The sequence below is a fragment of the Marmota monax genome, unplaced genomic scaffold, assembly GCF_021218885.2.
Source record: "Marmota monax isolate L192 unplaced genomic scaffold, Marmota_monax_Labrador192_F-V1.1 WCK01_AAM20220418_F8-fsc00024, whole genome shotgun sequence".
In the NCBI taxonomy this organism is placed as follows: domain Eukaryota; kingdom Metazoa; phylum Chordata; class Mammalia; order Rodentia; family Sciuridae; genus Marmota; species Marmota monax.
Genome location: NW_026695224.1, coordinates 1196843 through 1216432, shown reverse-complemented (window position 1 = coordinate 1216432; position 19590 = coordinate 1196843). Strand labels below are relative to the sequence as shown.

The following is a 19590-nucleotide window of genomic DNA, read 5'->3' as shown; positions in this document are numbered from 1 at the left end:
TGATCTGGCCTTGATATATTAAATACATTAAATCTTAATGTATTTTATTTAATGTAATGTTCACATTAAATCTTAATGTAATTGGGGCATTGTTTTATATCTAGGCCTAGAAAATTTCCTTGTGCTTATTTCTTAAAGCTGCAGAGTACTCCATTTTGGAGGAATATGTCTTAATTTGTTAACTGGTCCTATATCCTTGTTTCTTTATATTTTTTTCTGATTTTTAACTATGATAAATAATGATGTAGTGACTCTCCATAGATGTATGTCTTTGAATACAAGTGTGAGTTTATCGGTATGATACACTGCTAGTAGTGAAGGGTAAATTTGTATCAATAAAGTCAAACTGATCTTCAAAGAATTTATTCTAATTTAGTCTTAGGTCTGGGGATATAGCTCAGTTGGTAGAGTGCTTATCTCACATGCACAAGGCCCTGGGTTCAATCCCCAATACCACCAAAAAACAAACAAAAACCAACAATTTAGTCTTTTCCCACAACATATGGGAATGCTTATTGATGCTACATTGGCTAACACAGCATATTACCCAACTTTTTGATTCTTTTTCTCTCTGATGACTAAAAAAATCAGATTTTTAAAAAATACTTTTTTAGTTGAGGATGGATACTATTTATTTATTTATTTATTTATTTATGGTACTGAGGATCGAATCTACCAGGCAAATGCTGTACCACTGAGTCACAACCCCCAGCCCCCAAAATGAGATCTTACTATGTGCATGTTTTTGAATATTTTAGTATGAAAAACTTTAGATATTTATAAAAATAGAGATTATTACAGTCATCTCTTAGTATCCATGAGGGATTGGTTCCAGGAACCCCTTGGAAACCAAAATCTTCAGATGCTCAACTCTCTTATATAAAATAACATAATATTTGCATATAACCTATGTATATCCTCTTGTATTCTTTAAATCATCTCAAGATTACTTATAATACTTAATAAGTGCTATTTAAATAGTTGTTATACTATCTGGTTTAAAGAAACAAGGATATAGGACCAGTTAATAATAATGACAAGAAAAAAATATCTGTACCTGTTCAGTACAGATGCAAATTTTTCCTGAATATTTTCAATATGAGTTTGATTAAGTGCTCATAGTAGAACCCATGGATACAGAAGACCAGTTGGATAATGACCTGTGAGTTCATCTCTTGGCTTTAGCCATCAATAGGAAATCAATGTTAGTTCATGGATTCCCCACCCATTTTATCTCTCCAGATTACTTTTTTCTCTTTTTTAGTATATATATTTTTGGTTGTGGATAAACCTTTAATTTTAATTATTTATTTGTTTGTGCTGAGAATCAAACCCAGTGCCTTACACATACTAGGCAAGCGCTCTACCACTGAGCCACAACCCAAGCCCCTCCAGATTACTTTTGAAGCAAATATGAGACATTGAACAATGTCTCTCATAAATGTTTCAGCATTTATATCTAAACGATAAGGACTATTTTAAAAGCATAATTACAATACTATACTTTGAATATGACTTTGGTAATATTACCAAAGTCAGTATTCAGACTCCTGATTATAATTTTTAAAAAATATTTTATTTTTTAGTTGTAGTTGAACACAATACCTTTATTTTATTTATTTATTTTTATGTGTTGCTGAGGATGGAACCCAGGGCCTGGCACATGATAGGTGAGTGCTCTACCACTGAGCTATAACCCCAACCCAGATTATATTACAATTTTAAATTTTTAATGGTTTATTTGAAGCATATTCAAGAAAAGTGATTGGTTATATGTTTCTTAAAGCTAACTGCTCTTTTTGAATTCATAAAATGATTTCAAACTTTTTATTAAGGAGAATTTCAAACATAACCAAAAGTAGACAGAATGTTATATCTTGTGGTTTTATTCTATATTTCTTTTACTAAAAGAGTAAACATTGTTCTTATGTTTAAAAACCTTGTATTTTCAGTAAATGCCTGTTCATGTCCTTTTTGTTCTTTTCTATTTTGTTTTTCTGCCTTTTTATTATTGATTTACATGTTGCAAATATTAGTCATTTCTGGATGGGGGGATGTCACAGAATTTTTTTCTAACTTCTTGCAACATTTGTCTTTTTTGCCCCACTGGCACTAGATTGGCCTTTCTCTGATCCTTGTATTTAATACACATATTAATAACTATCTACAAATGTAGGTCCAGCCTCCCAATGGGAATGTCAGCTACTGATCTGTCCATTACCCTGAAGCTTCTACTTCCCAGGGGTGGTCTTACAGGAAGTGTTTGGACAGTGAACAGAGACACAGACACAGCTACTTAACACATTGTCAGTGCTGACAACTGCATTATGGAGACTTTCTGAAGACCCTCTTTGTGTTTCCTAAGAGCCTAGGAGCATAGTAATCATATGTGGAATTGAATTAAATCCTGGCATTGGCTGTTAAATTTGAAAATTATGCCAGGACTTTGTAAAGGTCTTCCACAAATCTTTTGAAGTTCTCAGTAGCACTTCATTTGATTGTAGCAATGAATTAGATTATTACTAGAAGCCAGGTGCTCTCTCAGGGAAGACAGCTTCAGGCTCAGCCAGGAGTATTCCTGAATCACGTGGTCAAGCTGTTCATGTGCTTCAGTCCCCTAGAATGGTACCTGAGGTCGCTAATGTTTTTTTCTGGTTGAACAGACAAGGTAGGGACCAGAACGTTGAGTCCTAAAGACAGAAGCCAGCTGTGGTTGTATGTGTGTGGGTGCAGATGCATGCGCACATGTTTGCCTACGCTAAAGAAGGAGGGAGGGAGAGGACGATTTGAGCCCAACAAGGTCTGCCAAAGGACAGTGTGTACAGGTCTCTTTCTATTGGTGGGGTGAAACAAGAGGAGATCTGTGATAATGCCTCTAGTTTCCCCAGCTACATGGGTGTTAGGACAGAGTCTGTAGAAAAGGGATAAGGAGAGTTATCTGTTCAGCAGAGGTTCTGGGCCACATTGATGACGTTGGTGATGATGGTAATAGCAGCTTAGCAATTTTTTTATTAAGTGCTTACCACATGTCAGGTGCTGGGCTATGTACTTACCATTAAAAGGACAAAACTTGGTGTCCTGAAATCCTGAAGGAGTGAACAGGTAACAGAATTGAGAGAAGTGGATACGGTATAGGAAAAACAGTGGAACCAACACTTACCCTAGGAGCAGGGAGACATTTGGAAGAGTTAGAGGGAATTGCCCATGCCAGTTTTTGCCCTTTGGGCCTAGAGTTGCCAGATCTTCCAATATTTTTTTAAAAGAAGCTGGGAACCTAGAATTTTTTCCTAATCAGTTTTATTAAGGCATAATAATTAAATAATAATTATTTTATTAGGTACAATAAACTTACACACACAAACTATGCACAGTTTAAATATACAGTCAACAAATGTATCTACCAAGGAAACCAACTCTACTCTCAAAATATAGACCAGTTGGGCTGATTATAGCTCAGTGGTAGAAAGCTTGCCTAGCATGTATGAGATCCTGGGTTCAAATCTAGCACTGTGGGAGAAAAAATAAATGAATAAAACAGTGTGCATGTACGTGTATATGTATGTGAAACAATTTTATCAACTCTAAAGGAATCCTACATAATTTTAATTAGATTAAATGTTAGAAACAAAAATAATTTTTTAAAATCAGGAATTGAACCCACATCCCCAGTCCTCTTTATTTTGAGAAAGGGTCTTGCTAAATTGGTGAGGGCCTCTTTTTTTTTTTTTTTTTTAACATTTATGTTTTAGTTGTAGTTGAACACAATATTTTTAGTTTATTTATTTATGTTTATGTGGTACTGAAGATCGAATCCAGGGCCTTGCACGTGACGGGTGAGTACTCTACCACTGAGCCACAACTCCAGCCCCTGGTGAGGGTCTCTTTCAGTTGCTGATGTTGGCCTTGAACTTGAGATCCTCCTGCCTCAGCTTCCCAAGTCCCTGGGATTATAGGCATGTAAGCACGCACTTGGCTTGAATTAAAAAAATTTAAATGCTGCACAAGCCTAATGTATCCTGAGCTGTTTTTGACCTCTGAGCTTCCAGTTAAGAACCTCCAAGGCAGGGAAGACCCTTTACTAGAGTGTCTTGTGCCTCATGGCACAACCCAGGCTATGACCAGGGCTGTGACCTGTACCAGGACTCATATTAGGGACTTGTCAATCAGTGGTTCCAATTCCCTGAAAGCACCAGGTAGGCCTGTCAAGAGGTCAGAGCATGTAGAGATATTTGCTTGAGAGCTCATGGCTGGACTGTGCTGCAGGCTGTTTCAGAACTGCAAACATAGGGGCCTCATGCACTGGTCTTGGGCAGATTTCAGATATAAGGAAAAGCTGCAGGGAGTGCTTCTGGGCCAGGACCAACTATCCTTATTCAATGTGTCATTTGACATGATGGCTTTTGGCTCAGGCAGGATGGAATCACTAGAACTACTGAGCAATGCTATGTATTGATTACACTTCTCCAATATTCCACAAATTAACTCTCCTAATCCTCCCTGACTCTCTGAAGCAGATAATATCCCCATTTTGCAGATGAGAAAAGTGAGATGCAGAGAAGTCAAGGAGCACAGCCAAGTGGTGAAGATGGGGTTCAAATCCAGCAAAGCTACCTTGAGAGTCTGTGTTCTTGCTCCTAGAGAGGGGGATGGGGATGACCATGGAATTCCCAGGCAGATTCACTGTGGTGCTTCCTCCCTACTAAGCATGGGTTTGACTTTAGAACCCAATCTAAACCAACAGTGTACTAGCCAGAAACAATTGATCTGAATTGATGTTTTAAGTTTGTTTCTATCCTTGGTCTAAGTCCTTTGAGGTTTGGTCTATTTAAAACCCTCGGCCAAGGGTTGGGGGTTGGGCCCACCCCCCACTAGCAATATAGCGAAGTCTTAAAAAAAGACTTCAGTTCTGGATTTGAAACTAAGCTCCTCCTCTTTTAAATTTCATGACCTTGGGAAGGCTTCAGTGTCTTATCTCTAAAATGATGATAAGCAGTATTCTAAGATTACTGTGAGACTATGCCAAATAACCTTAGTACCTTGTACTTTATCTTAAGTATGTGGTAGGTGGTTAATAAAAGTTTGTGGCCTGAAAGAGGATGTTGATGATAAAGATGATGGTTTTTATGATTATTATTTTAGAACAAAGAGCAAGTGGAAGAGAAGGGAACAAAACCAAAGCATGCGTTGAGTACCAGGGGTGTGCAAGCTGACATCAGGGGGCCTTGGGAAGGTAAGTGGGCCCATTTGCTTCCTCCCACATTGAACACACAGTGCGTTCATAATGAAAATATTGACAGTATCACTCACATTGTGATTACTGAGAAACTGTCGAAGCTGTTTTGTCTTATGCACAGTTCTTTGTCATATATATATATATATATATATATATATAAATTATATACACACACATATATATCCCACTACAGATGGATATAGTCAATTGAAATAGGTTTTATTTCTTTTGGTGCCAGGGATGTTCAACCACAGATCCACATTCACATGTCCCCAGGTTATTTTTTATCTTTTTATTTTGAAACAGTGTCTTGCCAAGTTGCTTAGGGTCTTGAACTTGCTATCCTCCTGCTTCAGCCTACCCAGACCCTGGGTGTATAGGTGTGTGCTACCACGCCCAGCTCAATTGTAATGTTTTGACTTGGAGCTGGGTGTGGTGGCACTTGCCTGTTGTCCCAGCTACTTTGGTAGCTGAGGCAGAAGGAGAGGCTTGTGCCCAGAAGTTTGGGATCAGACTGGGCAAAACAAGCAAAATAAAAATGAAATCACTTCTTAAAAATGAAATCCCTTGAAATCACTCCTATCTGTGTACTATACCACCAACTTGATAATCACGTTTTAAAAATTTCATTTTGCATTAAATTTTTATGGATTGCTTTTTTAAAAGTTCAATTTTCTTTAGAAAATCCCATAATATTTACATGGTTTCAAAGTCAAATCAACAAAACAAGGTATATTGAGAGGAGTTTGGTTTTACTTTTGTTCTTAAACATTGTTTTCTCTCTCTATACATAATCGTTTAAAGATCTTTTATCTCGGGCTGGGGTTGTGGCTTGGTGGTAGAGTGCTCACCTGGCATGTGCGAAGCCCTGGGCTCGATCCTCAGCACCACATAGAAATAAATAAATAAAATAAAGTATTGTGTCCAACTACAACTAACTAACTAACTAAATAAATATTTTTTAAAAATCTTTTTTTCTTTTGAACTCTGGTTTACTTAGACCACATTGCAAGTGCGCACATACACACACACACACACACACACACAATCACCCACACACAAACACATTCTCCCTTAGGTAAAGAGGCTTCCCTACACACTGTTCTCCACCTTGCTTCTTTTTACTTTCAGAACATCCTGAGATTACTCTCTAGCTTTTTTTTTTTTGGTGCAACACTCCATTGTGTGGATGTTCCATGGTTCACACAACCTCCTGATGGTCTTTATCTCCAGCCTTCGGCTAAACTGAATGGCCTGGTGCACATACTTTGCAGTGTCTTTTGTGACAGACACCTCCAAATGGGACTATATCTTTACCCTGCCTGTTTTCCTGTAGAGAGCCAGAAGGCCGACCTGTCAGAGAGGACAGTGGAGAGGCTGCCCTCCTTCAGCACTTCAGGAATGGGTACTGACCTCGTCTCCCAGGCAGGGGCCTCACCTGGGCAAGTGGATGGGGTTCCTGGCCCAGGCCAGGTACCTCTTGGCCACTTGCTGCTGCCCACAGAGGTTGAAGCCAAAGATCCTGAGACATCCAGTGAGAACCCTGGGACTCACCTGGAATTGTCTGCAGCATCTAACAGGGTCACCAAGGCCCCCACCAGCCAGGATGTGACACCAAGTACAGGACAAGGAACATCATCCAGCAAGCTTGATCCTCAGTCCTCAGAAGAAGTCTTATGGTTGATTTCAGGGCCCGGTTCTGAGCCCCCAAGGGCACCAGCTCTCTCCAGGGCAGCTCACAGTGGTGGAGAATCTCCGCTAAGGTAAGGGTTGCTCTTCTGTGCTGGGCAGCGGGTAGAATTAACTACAGTCCCTCAGTGGCAGCATGGCAATGGGCCAGTGACACATGCTGAATGACCACTGTATGCCTAGAGCTAGACTAGCTTGCTGAGGGGAAGACCCTGTGGTTTTTGGAAGATTAAAGCACTGGTTGTCACCTGCTGCCCCCTATAGTTATCTGGAGATTTAAAAAATACCAATGCCCAGAAATTCTGAGTCAATGATTCTGGAATGAGTCTTAGGCATAGTTTTTGTTTTAATTTGTTCTTTTTAGCTATACATGACAGTAGAGTGTTTTTTCTTTTATATATTATTCATACACAGAGCATTACTTATTCTAACTAGGATCCCATTCTTGTGGTTGTACATGATGTGGAGTTAAACTAGTTGTGTATTCATATACGAACATATGAAAGTTAAGTCCAGTTCATTCTGTCTTTCCTGTTCCCACTCCCTCCCTTCCTTTCAGTCTTCTTTGTCTAATCCGGTGAACTTCTATTCCTCTCTCCCCTTCCTTATTGTGTGTTAACATCTACATATCAGAAAGAACTTTCGGCTTTGTATTTTTTTGGATTGGCTTATTTCACTTAGCACGATAGTCTCCAGATCCATCCATTTACCGACAAATGCCATAATTTCATTCTTCTTTATGGCTGAGTAATATTCCTGTGTGTGTGTGTGTGTGTGTGTGACATTCTTTATCCATTCATCTGTTTAAGGGCACCTAGGTTGGTTCCATAGCTTAGCTGTTGTGAACTGAGCTGCTATAAACATTGAAGTGGCTGTGTCACTGTAGTATGCTGATTTCAAGTCCTTTGGGTATCTACCAAGGAGTGGGATAACTGGGTCAAATGGTGGTTCCATTCCAAGTTTTCTGAGGAATCTCCATACTACTTTCCAAAGCGGTTGCACCAATTTGCAGTCCCACCAGCAATGTATGAGTGTACCTTTTCCCCCACATCCTTGCCAACATTTATTGTTGGCTATTCTGACTGGAGTGAGATTAAATCTCAATGTAGTTTTAATTTGCATTTCTCTAATTGCTGGGGATGTTTAACATTTTTTTCATATATTAACTGATCGTATTTCTTCTTCTGTGAAGTGCCTATTGAGTTCCTTTGCCCATTTATTAATTGAGTTATTTGTTTCTTTGGTGTTAGGTTTTTTTGAGTTCTTTTTTTTTTTTGGGTACCGGGGATTGAACTTAGGGGTACTTGACCACTGAGCCACATCCCCAGCCCTATTTTGTATTTTATTTAGAGACAGAGTCTCCCTGAGTTACTTAGCACCTTGCTTTTGCTGAGGTTGGCTTTGAACTCTCAATCCTCCTGCTTCAGCCTCCAGAGCCGCTGGCTTGAGTTCTTTATATGTCCTGGAGATTAATGCTCTGAGGTACAGGTGGCAAAGATTTTCTCCCATTCTGTAGGTTCTATCTTCATGTTCTTGATTGTTTCCTTTGCTATTGAGAAGCTTTTTATTTTGATACCATCACATTTATTGATTTCTTGATTTTACTTCTTGCACTTTAGGAGTATCGTTGAGGATTTCACTTCCTAAGCTGACATAATGGAGATTTGGGCCTACATTTTCTTCTAGTAGTTGCAGAGTCTGGTCTAATAACTAGGTCCTTGATCACTTTGAGTTGAGTTTTGTACAGGGTGAGAGAGAGAGGTTTAATTTAATTTTGTTACGTATGGATTTCCAGTTTTGGCAGCACCATTAACAAATGTTGAAAAGTCTATCTATCTTTTCAAATGTTGAAAAATCTATCAAAGCAGGCTGTCAACCCAGAGGCTTTCAGGAGGATTGTGGTAGGGGTTCTGGAAGTGGAGTTATGGCAGCCACCCTGACCCTTAGAACATGGCCTCTGACCATGCTCAGCAGACAGTGTGGGAGAATGAAGAACCTGCTGACTCCCAACCCCTGTCCCCAGGCCTGTATTTGTCATCTTTGTGGGATGGCACATTCACATCCCCAAGCAGCCTCTTCTGGGCATTGCAAGTTTCTCTCAGATGAACTTCATCCCTTTGTGATTGCCCTGGGCTGCCCTGACCTAAAACTGAGACCCCAAGGCCTGACCACAAACCTGGAGGAAGCCTGGTTTGTGTTTGCTGTGGTGACTGGCAGAGAAGTCCAGATCATTTGTCTGCTTTTGTTCTGGAAGGAAATGGGAGCCTCCCAGGAGACCTGACAGCCCCAGGGAGGGATTCCAGGCAGGCATTCTTGGATTCAGGCCAGGGCCATAAATATGGTATCTAGGGCTGGGGGTGAACTTTCCATGAACTCGGTAGAGGCCCAAAGCCATTCTGAGTGAGAAGAAAAGATCTGTATCTCAGTTTCAGCCCCGAGCTGAACTTCAAGCATACTGGATTTACAGCGGGTCTCAGGTAGTGGGGAGGTCACTACCTGTCCTTCTTCCCCTAGCACAAGAATATATTTTGAGGACAATAGATTGGAAGTCACGCATCAACTGTGATTTGTAGGGGCTGCTCTGTAGTCGTGCATGCAGTACATCCTGAGGCAGTATCTGAACTTGGTGGTACAGAATATTGCAGTTAATTAAAAATGCCTGCCATGGGTGTGCCAGACAGTAGATGAGAAAGTTTGGGACACTCAAAATGACCTGGCACTGCATGGCAGTGGTTTTAGGGTCATCCTCTGTCCTTCTGTCAGGGAAGACATAAGAGGGAGTGGTGATTGCTGACCTTGTCGACTGACTACCTGGATACTCCTCTTGCAACTGACAAGTCACAGGTTCCCATGTCCCTTGACCTAGGCTAGGTTTGGGGTGGCTTAGCTTAGATGCCATCCTTCCCAACCTACCCTTCATCACTGACCCACACATAGTCCCACAGGGCATAGTTTTGGAAGGATTTCTATTCCTCCTGCCCAGTGCTTCACTATGAACAGGCTGCCAAGTTTCTCAGACAACCCACCCAGGTCAGGCACTGCCCTCAGAGGACCAGCAGCTCAGTGGAGGTAGGCCAGCAGTTGCTAGAGAAAGGCCTCATTATTTATTTTTCATTGTGAGAAAAATACATACCAAAAATTTTACCATTTTAACTTTTTTTCCCCCAGTGTTGGGAATGGAACCCAGATCCTTGCACATGCCAGTCAGGTGCTCTAACACTGAGCTACTCTCCCAGCCCATCTTGACTAATTTTAAGTGAACAGTTCCATAGTGTTGTATGTGTTCACAGAGTTGGGAAATAGATCTCCAGAACATTTCCTTCTTGCAAACTGAAGTTCTGTACCCATTAAACAACTCCCCATTTCCCACTCCCATTCCCCCTGCCCCTGGCAACTGCTCTTCTACTTCCTATCTCTATATACTTGACTACTCTTTTTAATCTCATATCAATGACATCATGCATTATTTGTCCTTGTGTGACTGGCTTATTTTACTTCATATATTATCCTCAAGGTTCATTTGTTTTGTACCAGGTGTCAGAATTTCCTTCCTTTTTAAAAGGCTGAATAATATTCCACTGTTTGTCTTTCCCACATTTTGTTTATCCTTTGACCCATCAGTGGACATTTGGGTTGTTCCACTTCTTGATTGTTGTGAATAAAATTGCTATAAATATGGGCTTCAATTCTTTTGGATATATACCCCAAAGTGGAACTGCTGGAACATAGAGTAATTCTACTTTTATTTCTCCTGATGTCCTGTCTGGGCAGTGGTGGTCAGGTCTCCAAGGAGGCAGGAGTTGGAGTCTCCCACCACAAGCCCTAAATTTCTAATTTTACAGATGATAAAATTGAAGCCAAGAGGCCACTGTCAGTAAGTGGTAGCAGTAGGCCTTTGAACCCAGGTTTGTACTAACTATGGAGTCTTTGCTTTTAATCTCAGGGCCATATTTCTCTCTGCTTCAGAATCTCCATCCACGTGCAAGAGATGGATACTCCCGGGGAACTTCTTGTGACACGAGGGGGCAGCCTCAGACCCACTCCCCCTATAGAGGTTCCAGCAGCTGCTTATCCCAGTGAGCAGGACTTGCCTGGGCCCAGGTGCTGCTCTGAAGCTCCTGAGACTGAGCTGGGAGAACAAAACCCCAAAGAAGCCAAAGAGTTTACCCCACTGCAGAAGAGAAGCAGCGAGGCGGGAGCAGATGATGAGGAGAAGCAAGGGCCTGTGGCTGAGCCTGCCACCGGATCAAGCTTCACCAGGAGGGACAAGGGAGATGACCCTGCTGGGACCTCAGCCCTGCAGCAGGACAAAAGCTTAGGAGCAGGACATCCTGAGCCTGGGAATGACTGTGCAGCTGGGGTCACTCCAAGAACTGAAACAGGAAGGAGGACACCCCCAGATGATGGGGCTGGCAGCCTAATTCTGGGTAAGTGAGGCTGCTGCCTGACTTGACACAAGGCCAGAAGTGAGTGGATTGGGAGGTTATATTCCTGGGGCTGCTTTCTGCAGCTTTCAGGGTTGGTTAAGCAGGTCTGGGAGAGTCCAAGACTTGAGAACAGCCTACTTATCCATCCTGGGGTTGGACACCAAGGCACAGAGACAGAAAGACTGAAAACTCTGATCAGCTTGGTATTAGGGTAGGAGGGACCCATGTGGCCCATCTTGGTATATTTCTCAAAACCACCTGCTGCCTGAGCTTTCACCATTGGTATTACTTTGGTTTGAGACAGGGAAGACTCCTGTCAAAAAAAAAAAAAAAGATGACATTAACTGGTACATATAACAATCATTGGCCATTTGTGACCAGGAAGCTGATTTTCTTCAGGACAAGGAGGAGGTATTAGGACTGCTCACCTGCTTACCATCCCAGGGTGGTGAGAGGCATCCTTGTGTTCTTGTGACCCCGAGGCTCTAAACCCCTCCATCTCTGGGATCATCTTCCTTTGTCAGAGTTTGTGGAATATTGTGAGTGATCCCTGCAGCCAGAGAACCAGCAGCATTCTCCTATGACAAGCTCTAAACAAATGCCAACCCAAGCCCCTGACCTCCTGCCTCAGCATCTTCCAGCCCTTCATGTACAAACTGGTTTATGTTATTGTGTTTGATGTATATTCTGGATTCTGTTTTATTTCTTTACTCTATTTCATGAAACATTTCTAGGTATTCCTGTCACCTCTGAAGGACAAGAAAACCCTAAGTCATTAGTTTTGATCTTTCCAAGTATAGGCTATCCTTTATTTCTCCTCCAGATCCACCTGTGCCCTTGGAGCTGCCTCTTATGGGCTCCATTGCAGGCTGTCTGGCCTTTGGTTAGGATCAGCTGAAGGTGAGAGAAGAGAAAGGATGGGGTGTTTATTTCTACAGCTGCCTCCCTATCGTACCACCTTTTCTGATCTCTGTAGCCCTCTTTTGCTTTAAAAATAGTCTCCTCCTTAAACTCTGCAAGCTCAACCTTTCCAGTATGCACTGTTTCCTGCAGGCTTGCACTAACCCATCCAGGATTCCCCTTCTAGACCTCATGAGAAGGCTGCCAAAATGTCTTGACCTTGCAAACAGCACTGTCCTAGTGGCCAGGAGACTTGAGTTTGCCTCCTATCACTGTTACCCTGTGTAATCTTGGACCAGTCCCCTCACCTCTTTGAGACTCAGCTTCCTCCTCTGCCAAATGGGTGGCTCCAGTGAGATTATTCTTGAGAAGGGGCTTTCAAATCCTTGGGTTATAGGAAAGGCAAAGGGCTTGTCACCTGGTAAACCAAATGTAATTAAGTGGGTCTGGGATGGGTGGCTGCATATAGGAAACTCACAGGTCTCTTGTTTCCTAAACAGATGACAGCCCAGCTCCACCAGCACCTTTTGAACACCGGGTGGTGAGTGTCAAGGAGACCTCGATCTCAGCAGGTTACACGGTGTGCCAGCATGAAGTCTTGGGAGGGTAGGTGGGCTGTCTGCTTTGATAAGGGGTGGGAGGAGGAATAGCAGGGCAGAACCACTTGGAGAATGAGCTGGGGTACTGCTAGGTAATTCTCAGGAACTGGTTAATTGAACCAAAGCCAGGAATGGGATATCCTTTAGAGCATGAGAATGGGGTGAAGAGACTATCCCTAGAGTGCAGGATGCCCACATGGTATAGATGAGGGGAAGTGCAGGGGGACCCATGTGGTACGATATGGGAGCATCTTGGAGTTGGAAGGAGATCCAACATAGGTGCAGTGAGTATACTCTCTTTGGTGCAGGATAGCTCTTGTGGTATGGAGTGGTGAGAGGCATGTTCCCTGGGGTGCAGGGAGGTTTTCCCTTAGGGTGTAGTGTAGACCATATAGTGGGGGTCATGAGGTCATTTTCTAGATGTCAGGGTAGCCCATGTGGTGTGGGGCCTATGACTAGGATAGTGCAAATGGTGTGTGTGTGGAGGAAGGAGTAGGACCAGGAAGCTCAGGGGACAGGTGGCCTACCACGTATGGGGTGAGCTTCTTGTACTCTCAGCCTGCTGTGTTCATGTTTCTGTAGGGGCCGGTTTGGCCAGGTTCACAAGTGCACAGAGAAGTCCACAGATCTCCCACTGGCCGCCAAGATCATCAAAGTGAAGAATGCTAAAGACCGGGTGAGGCATCTGCCCTGAGCCAGCAGATCCTTCTAGCCAAGCTTAGGACTCCCTCACTTCCTTCACAGCCCCCTGCACCCACATTGCCCCTCCATACTGAACAGAGAAGCTGCTGCCTTTCCTGCCTTTTTCTTATGACTCCTATATTCCCCAGCAGGTCACCTCACACTCCTCAGTCCAGACACACCTGCCTACATGTGGGTGTCGTGGCATGGCTTCTGCCAAGAGGCCTGTGGGACCCTGGGCAATAAGGCTCATTAATTCTTGGGCCTTGGGTTTAGTATCTTTTGAAATGGGTGAATAAATTAAGGTCCTTCCTGTTGCAAAACCCTGGTTTGGATGGTGAGGCAAGGAGATCTGGGGTGACAATAGGATATTTTTCAAAAAGGATGAGGGGTATATGTCTGTCTGTGTGTCTGTCTGTCTTGGGAGGTACAACTGTCTCCTCTTCCTGACTTATTTGCTTGTAAATTCTTTCTCCTCTGGTTCCACAAGGAGGATGTGAAGAATGAGATCAACATCATGAACCAGCTCAGCCATGTGAACTTAATCCAACTCTATGATGCCTTTGAGAGCAAGAACAGCTTTACCCTGGTCATGGAGTAGTAAGTGTCATAGACACGGGGCAGTGGCTTCTCCTCAGGTTAGGTGCAAGGTTGGAACTCAGAGCCTTTGTTCATTCTAAGCAAGGCTCTTTGTCTCTCCTCCCCTCACTGGGACACAGACGACCATGCAATCCCCCTTTTTTCTGGCTTGGCTACTTGAATCCCAAGTGGGGCGTGGAGGACAAAGCCATTTTGTTACAAACAAGTGGCTACTGAGCCTGATTTAACTTGCAGATATTTTGTCAGTTTGGCCTAAAGAGTTTTTGGTGATTTTGAATGAATTATTTACTTTGGGAAATTTAGGTAATAGAAATTGGAAAATCTAGATATCTGGCTTTTCTTGAAAACGAAAAGAGTCTAGTAATGCATTCCTTGCTGGAAACGGTGAGCTGGAGCTCTCAGTGACTGCCATTTGTGGACAGGATTTGCCACAATGCCTACCATTTCCCACTACCCTGGGCATTGAAGTTGTGGTCTCAGAGGCCATTTAGGATTAGGCTCATGTTGTTGTTTTGCTTTCAGCAGGGCTGAGGAGAGCAAATCATTTGTTATATCGTGTCTCTCTCAAAAGAAAAATAAAAGACTAAGGATTGTGTGTTTTCATAAAACTTTTATCTCACATATGGTCAAATTTGCCCATTAAGTCTTCTTGCCACTTAGGTACTAGTTGGCTCCCCACTAAGTAGAAGAGTTTGCAGCCCTGATTTAGATTATTCAGAGTCAGGGATTATCAATCTGGAAGACCATCCCATACTTTTTACTAGGAATGGGCTAGAACACAGGTATTCCAGAAAACTCAGATGGCAGTGGCAGTAGCCCTGTGATCCATGGGATACAGCCAACTTTGAGTTCTCCTAGGCCATTGTCTTTTGGTCCTTGGCAAAAAAGTGGGCAAATCCTATGAGAGCTTTGTTCATTTACCTGCCTGCCTCTCCCTTTCCTCTGCTAGTGTGGATGGGGGTGAACTCTTTGACCGGATCACAGATGAAAAGTACCATCTGACTGAACTGGACGTGGTCTTGTTCATCAAGCAGATCTGCGAGGGTGTGCATTACCTCCACCAGCACTACATTCTGCACCTAGACCTCAAGGTAAGTTCTAGGGATGTGGTAGGTGGGAGCCCAGTTCTTGAGCCTCTGATGTACTCCCATCCCATCGCTGAGAGCTCTGTTAATAGATAATCCTGGTTTCCCTTTCTGGCTCCCCTATTTTCTAGTTCTGGAGCCTAGAGAAGACTAGTCATGTCAACTTCTTGAGCCTCAGTTTTTCCATCTGTAATTTGTGGATAGTTGTATCTTTTTAAGTATTATTTGAAGATTAAATGAGACAATAACTTTTTTCTTTAAAAATATCTTTAAGATTAATTTTTTTAAAGTTCAAAAGGTTACATATTCTAAATGTGTATCAAATACACAGTATAGAAGTTCTTCCCATTCCACACTGAGAGCTCTCTATGAGCAACATGGCATGATACACAAACCTATAAATATACAAGGGATCATATAATGTATCTTGGATTTGAGCTTCCTTTTTTTTTTTTTTTTTTTGCAGAGGTGGTATTGGGGACTAAATCCAGGGGTATTCTACCCCTATCACAGAGCTATATCTCCAGCCTTTTAAATTTTTTTGTTTTGTAATTTTGAGACAGGATCTCACTAAATTGCTGAAGCTCACCTTGAACTTGCAATCTTCCTGCTTTAGCCTCCCAAGTAATGGGGATTATACGCATGTGCCACCATGCCTGGCTTAAGCTTACTTACTTAAATTCAACAATACAGAGTAGACATCTTTCCCCATTCTTTTTAAGGGCCATGTGATACTCCATTGAATAAACGTATTACACTTTCATTTGTCCCCTGAGGAGTGTTCTTGGTGTGACATGTACATAAAGTCCCAGGCAAAGTTCCTGGATGGTAGTTAAATAAATTTCTGTGATTTTCCATTCCATTGGACAAACATGAGGTGTTTCTCTACAACTCATTTCAAGAAGGGAAAGAATTTCAATGTAGAAGATGGGAAGTGGTTTGATGCATCTGTAGGGCTGTGCTTTGCTCCTTCTGACCATTTTTCCTAATTGGCATCTGTTAGATTAGGATATTCAGAAAAATAACAGAGATGGTGGGGAACTGGCCTCAGTCTTCTTCTGCTCATTAGTACTAATGCCAAGGCTTCTGGGTCCATCTTTCTCTGTGGGGTAAAAAATTACGGAAAGCTTAGGAATATGTTCTGTAGTTCTGTGTCAAAGACCAACCAGCTTTGGGTGCAATTTTTGTGACCCCAATAATACAGTTAATTACCAAGGCCCATTTCCCAGTGACAAGATGGAACACATTGGTTTATCCCCTGTCTGGTTGTGAAACTTGGGAAAGTTCCTTGAGCTCACCAATTGCAAGATGGGAAATAAGAATACCTATTTCCGGGGCTGGAGATATAGCTCAAGTGGTAGCGCACTTGCTTAGCATGTGTGAGGCACTGGGTTCATTTCTCAGCACCATATAAAATAAAACAAAGATATTGTGTCCACCTAAAACTAAAATAAATAAGTAAATATTTAAAAAAAAGAATAACTATTTCTTAGGAGTATTGTGTGGATTAAAAATGGTGGAAGAGTTTCTGAGCTGCACTGTCCAATACAGTGGCTATCAAGCACTTGAAATGTGGATAGTTTAACTGAGGAATTAGATTTTAAGTTTTATTAATTTACATTTAAAAACTGATACTTGATTCAGTTATTGAAAAATTTTTAGTAGTATGTCTGGAAAAACTTGGGTTTATTTTTTATCTACAAATTTCATGGACTCTAAATACAAATAAAATAGCTCTGATGAAAACTTAGGATCTGAATTGAGATGAATTCTTTAGTTTAAAATACTGAATTCCAGGGGCTGGGATTGTGGCTCAGCAGTAGAGTGCTTGCCTCACACGTGTGAGGCACTGGGTTCAATCCTCAGCACTACATAAAAATAAACAAACAAAATAAAGGTATTAAAAAAACAAACATATTTGTCTTTAAAAAATACTGAATTTCAGGGAACTAATGTGAAAAAAGAATGGAAAATATTTCCTTGATATTTTTGTATTTATAACCTATTGAAATGTTACTATTTTGGATGTATTGAATTAAATAAAATATTTTATTCAAATAAATAAATTCTAGAAAACATTTGGAGATGAATGAAAATGGAAAAAAAAAAAAAAACACCAGCATAGCAAAACTGATGGGATATATCTAAACCAGGAAGGAAATTTATAATTGTAAATATCAGTATTAAAAAAAAGAAATAGCTGGATATAGTGTCAGCCACCTGTAGTCTCAGCTTCTTGGGAGGCTGAGCCAGGAGGATTGCTTGACATCAGGACTCTTAAAAAAAAGAAAACAGGAGTTGGGGCTGTAGCTCAGTGGCAAGTGCTTGCCTAGCATGCATGAGGCACTGGGTTTGATCCTCAACACCACATAAAAATAAACAAATAAAATAAAGGCATACTGTCCATCTATAACTATAAAAAATTTTTTAAAAGAAAACAATCAAAGGAAGAAAGATCTCAAATCAATAAGCTAACCTACCACCTTAAGAAACTAGGGGAAAAAAAGCCAAGTTAACTCAAAGCAAGCAGTGTGAGGGAATAATAAAAATTACAGCATAAATAAATGAAATAGAAAAACGAGAGAAAATCAGTGAAACCAAAAGTTGGTTCTTTGTAAAATCAATAGATTAGCAAATCTTTAGTTATATGACTGAGGTGGGGAAAAAAGAGAACACCCAAGTGTCTAAAATCAGGAATAAAATAGGATATCACTACTGGCCTTAGAAAAATAAAAAGGATGACCTAGATGAAATGGACAAATTCCTAAGAAGATACAAAGTAATGAAGCTGACTCAAGAAGAAATAGAAATAGATGGGGGTTGTAGCTCAGTGGTAGAATGCTTGCCTTACATGCCTGAGGCCCTGGATTCGGTCCCCAGCACCATATAAAAATAAACAAATAAAAATACAGATATTGTGTCCATCTACAAATAAAAAAAATTTAAAAAAAGAAACAGAAATAGAAATAAGCCTATAACTAGTTAAAGAGATTTAATAAGTAATCAAAAACTACCCACAAAGAAAAGACCAGGCTTATATAACTTCACTGGTGAATTTTACTAAATGCTTACAGAAAAATCAATACCAAGCTTCCACAAACTTAAAATATGAAAGAGGAATAAAAATTATTATTATTACTCATTTTATGAGGTCAGTAACCTGATTCCAAAACCAAACACATCACAAGAAAAGAACCTATAGTTTTATGAAGATTGATATAAAATTTCTAGATAAGATATTAACAAATGGAATATATCAACATATGAAAAGAATTAATATGCATAATGGAGTGGAATTTGTCCCAAGAATTCAAGGTTGGTTTAACATATAAAAATCAAAATAGAATAAAAGACAAAAACATATGATCAGTTATATAGATTCAGAAAAACACTTGATGAATCAACATTTTTTTCATGATAAAATAGGAACAGAAGGGAACTTCCTTAATTTGGTAGAGACCATCTCTGAAAAACTTTATAGCTAACATTATATTTAATGGTAGAAGACTGAATGCTTTCCCCTCTAAGTTCATATCAAGACAAGGATTTCTCCTCTTACCATTTCTATTAAATAATTTACTAGAAGTTCTAACTAGAGCAATTAGGGAAGAAAATAAATAAAAGTCATTTTTATTGGAACAGAAGAAATAAAATATTTATATTCACAGATGACATGGTCTTGTATATGGGAAAATCCTAAAGAGGAAAGACTGGAAAATTAATAAACTCAGCAATGTTGCAGGATATATACAAAAACCAACTATATTTCTATAGTAGCAATGAATAATGTAGAAGTCAACTTAAGAAAACAATTCTATTTGCAATAGTATCAAAAGAATCAAATACTTAGGAACAAGTTACAAAAAATAAATGTAAGACTTATACTCCAAAAACTACAAAAAAATGTTGAAAGAATGTAAAGAAGACCTAAATAAATGTAAAGGTACTCCATTGTCATAAGTTGGAAGATTCAATACTGTTAAGGTGGCAAAACTCCCCAAATTCATCTACAGATTCAACATGATCCTAAAAATCATGGATGGATTCTTTTTCAGTTATTCATAAGCAAATCCTAAGATTCAGATGGGAATTCAAGGGACTCAAAATAGCAGAAACAGTCTTGAAAAAGACCAGGTTTGGAGGACTCATATTTTCTGGTTTCCAAACTTTCTGCAAAGCTAGAGACATCAAGACTGGAATAAGGTTAAACATATAGATCAAAGCAACTCAGCTGAGAGTCTGGAAATAAACCCTTTCATTTATGGCTAATTGATTTGACTATGGTGCCATGATAGTGGGAAAAAGTCTTATCAAAAAGTGCTAGGATACCATGCTAGATTATCCATGTGCAAAACAAATGAAGTTATAACCTTATC

General features: G+C 40.5%; 1 protein-coding gene across 10 annotated transcripts in view; it reads left to right on the top strand.

Annotated features, from left to right (window-relative positions):
* LOC124086647 (vacuolar protein sorting-associated protein 35) overlaps window positions 1-19590 on the top strand; it is a 97162-nt gene that overhangs the window by 13571 nt on the left and 64001 nt on the right. For 6 of the 10 annotated variants that reach the window (XM_058576000.1, XM_058575999.1, XM_058575998.1 and 3 more), the window contains exons 2-8: window positions 5140-5230; window positions 6570-6996; window positions 10889-11349; window positions 12750-12855; window positions 13431-13524; window positions 14020-14129; window positions 15079-15220. In XM_058576000.1, the coding sequence (XP_058431983.1) occupies window positions 6635-6996; window positions 10889-11349; window positions 12750-12855; window positions 13431-13524; window positions 14020-14129; window positions 15079-15220 (1275 nt within the window). In that variant the 5' untranslated portion in view covers window positions 5140-5230; window positions 6570-6634. The remainder of the gene's footprint in view (window positions 1-5139; window positions 5231-6569; window positions 6997-10888; window positions 11350-12749; window positions 12856-13430; window positions 13525-14019; window positions 14130-15078; window positions 15221-19590) is intronic. The other 4 variants (XM_058576003.1, XM_058576002.1, XM_058576001.1 and 1 more) reach the window with 1 other exon arrangement.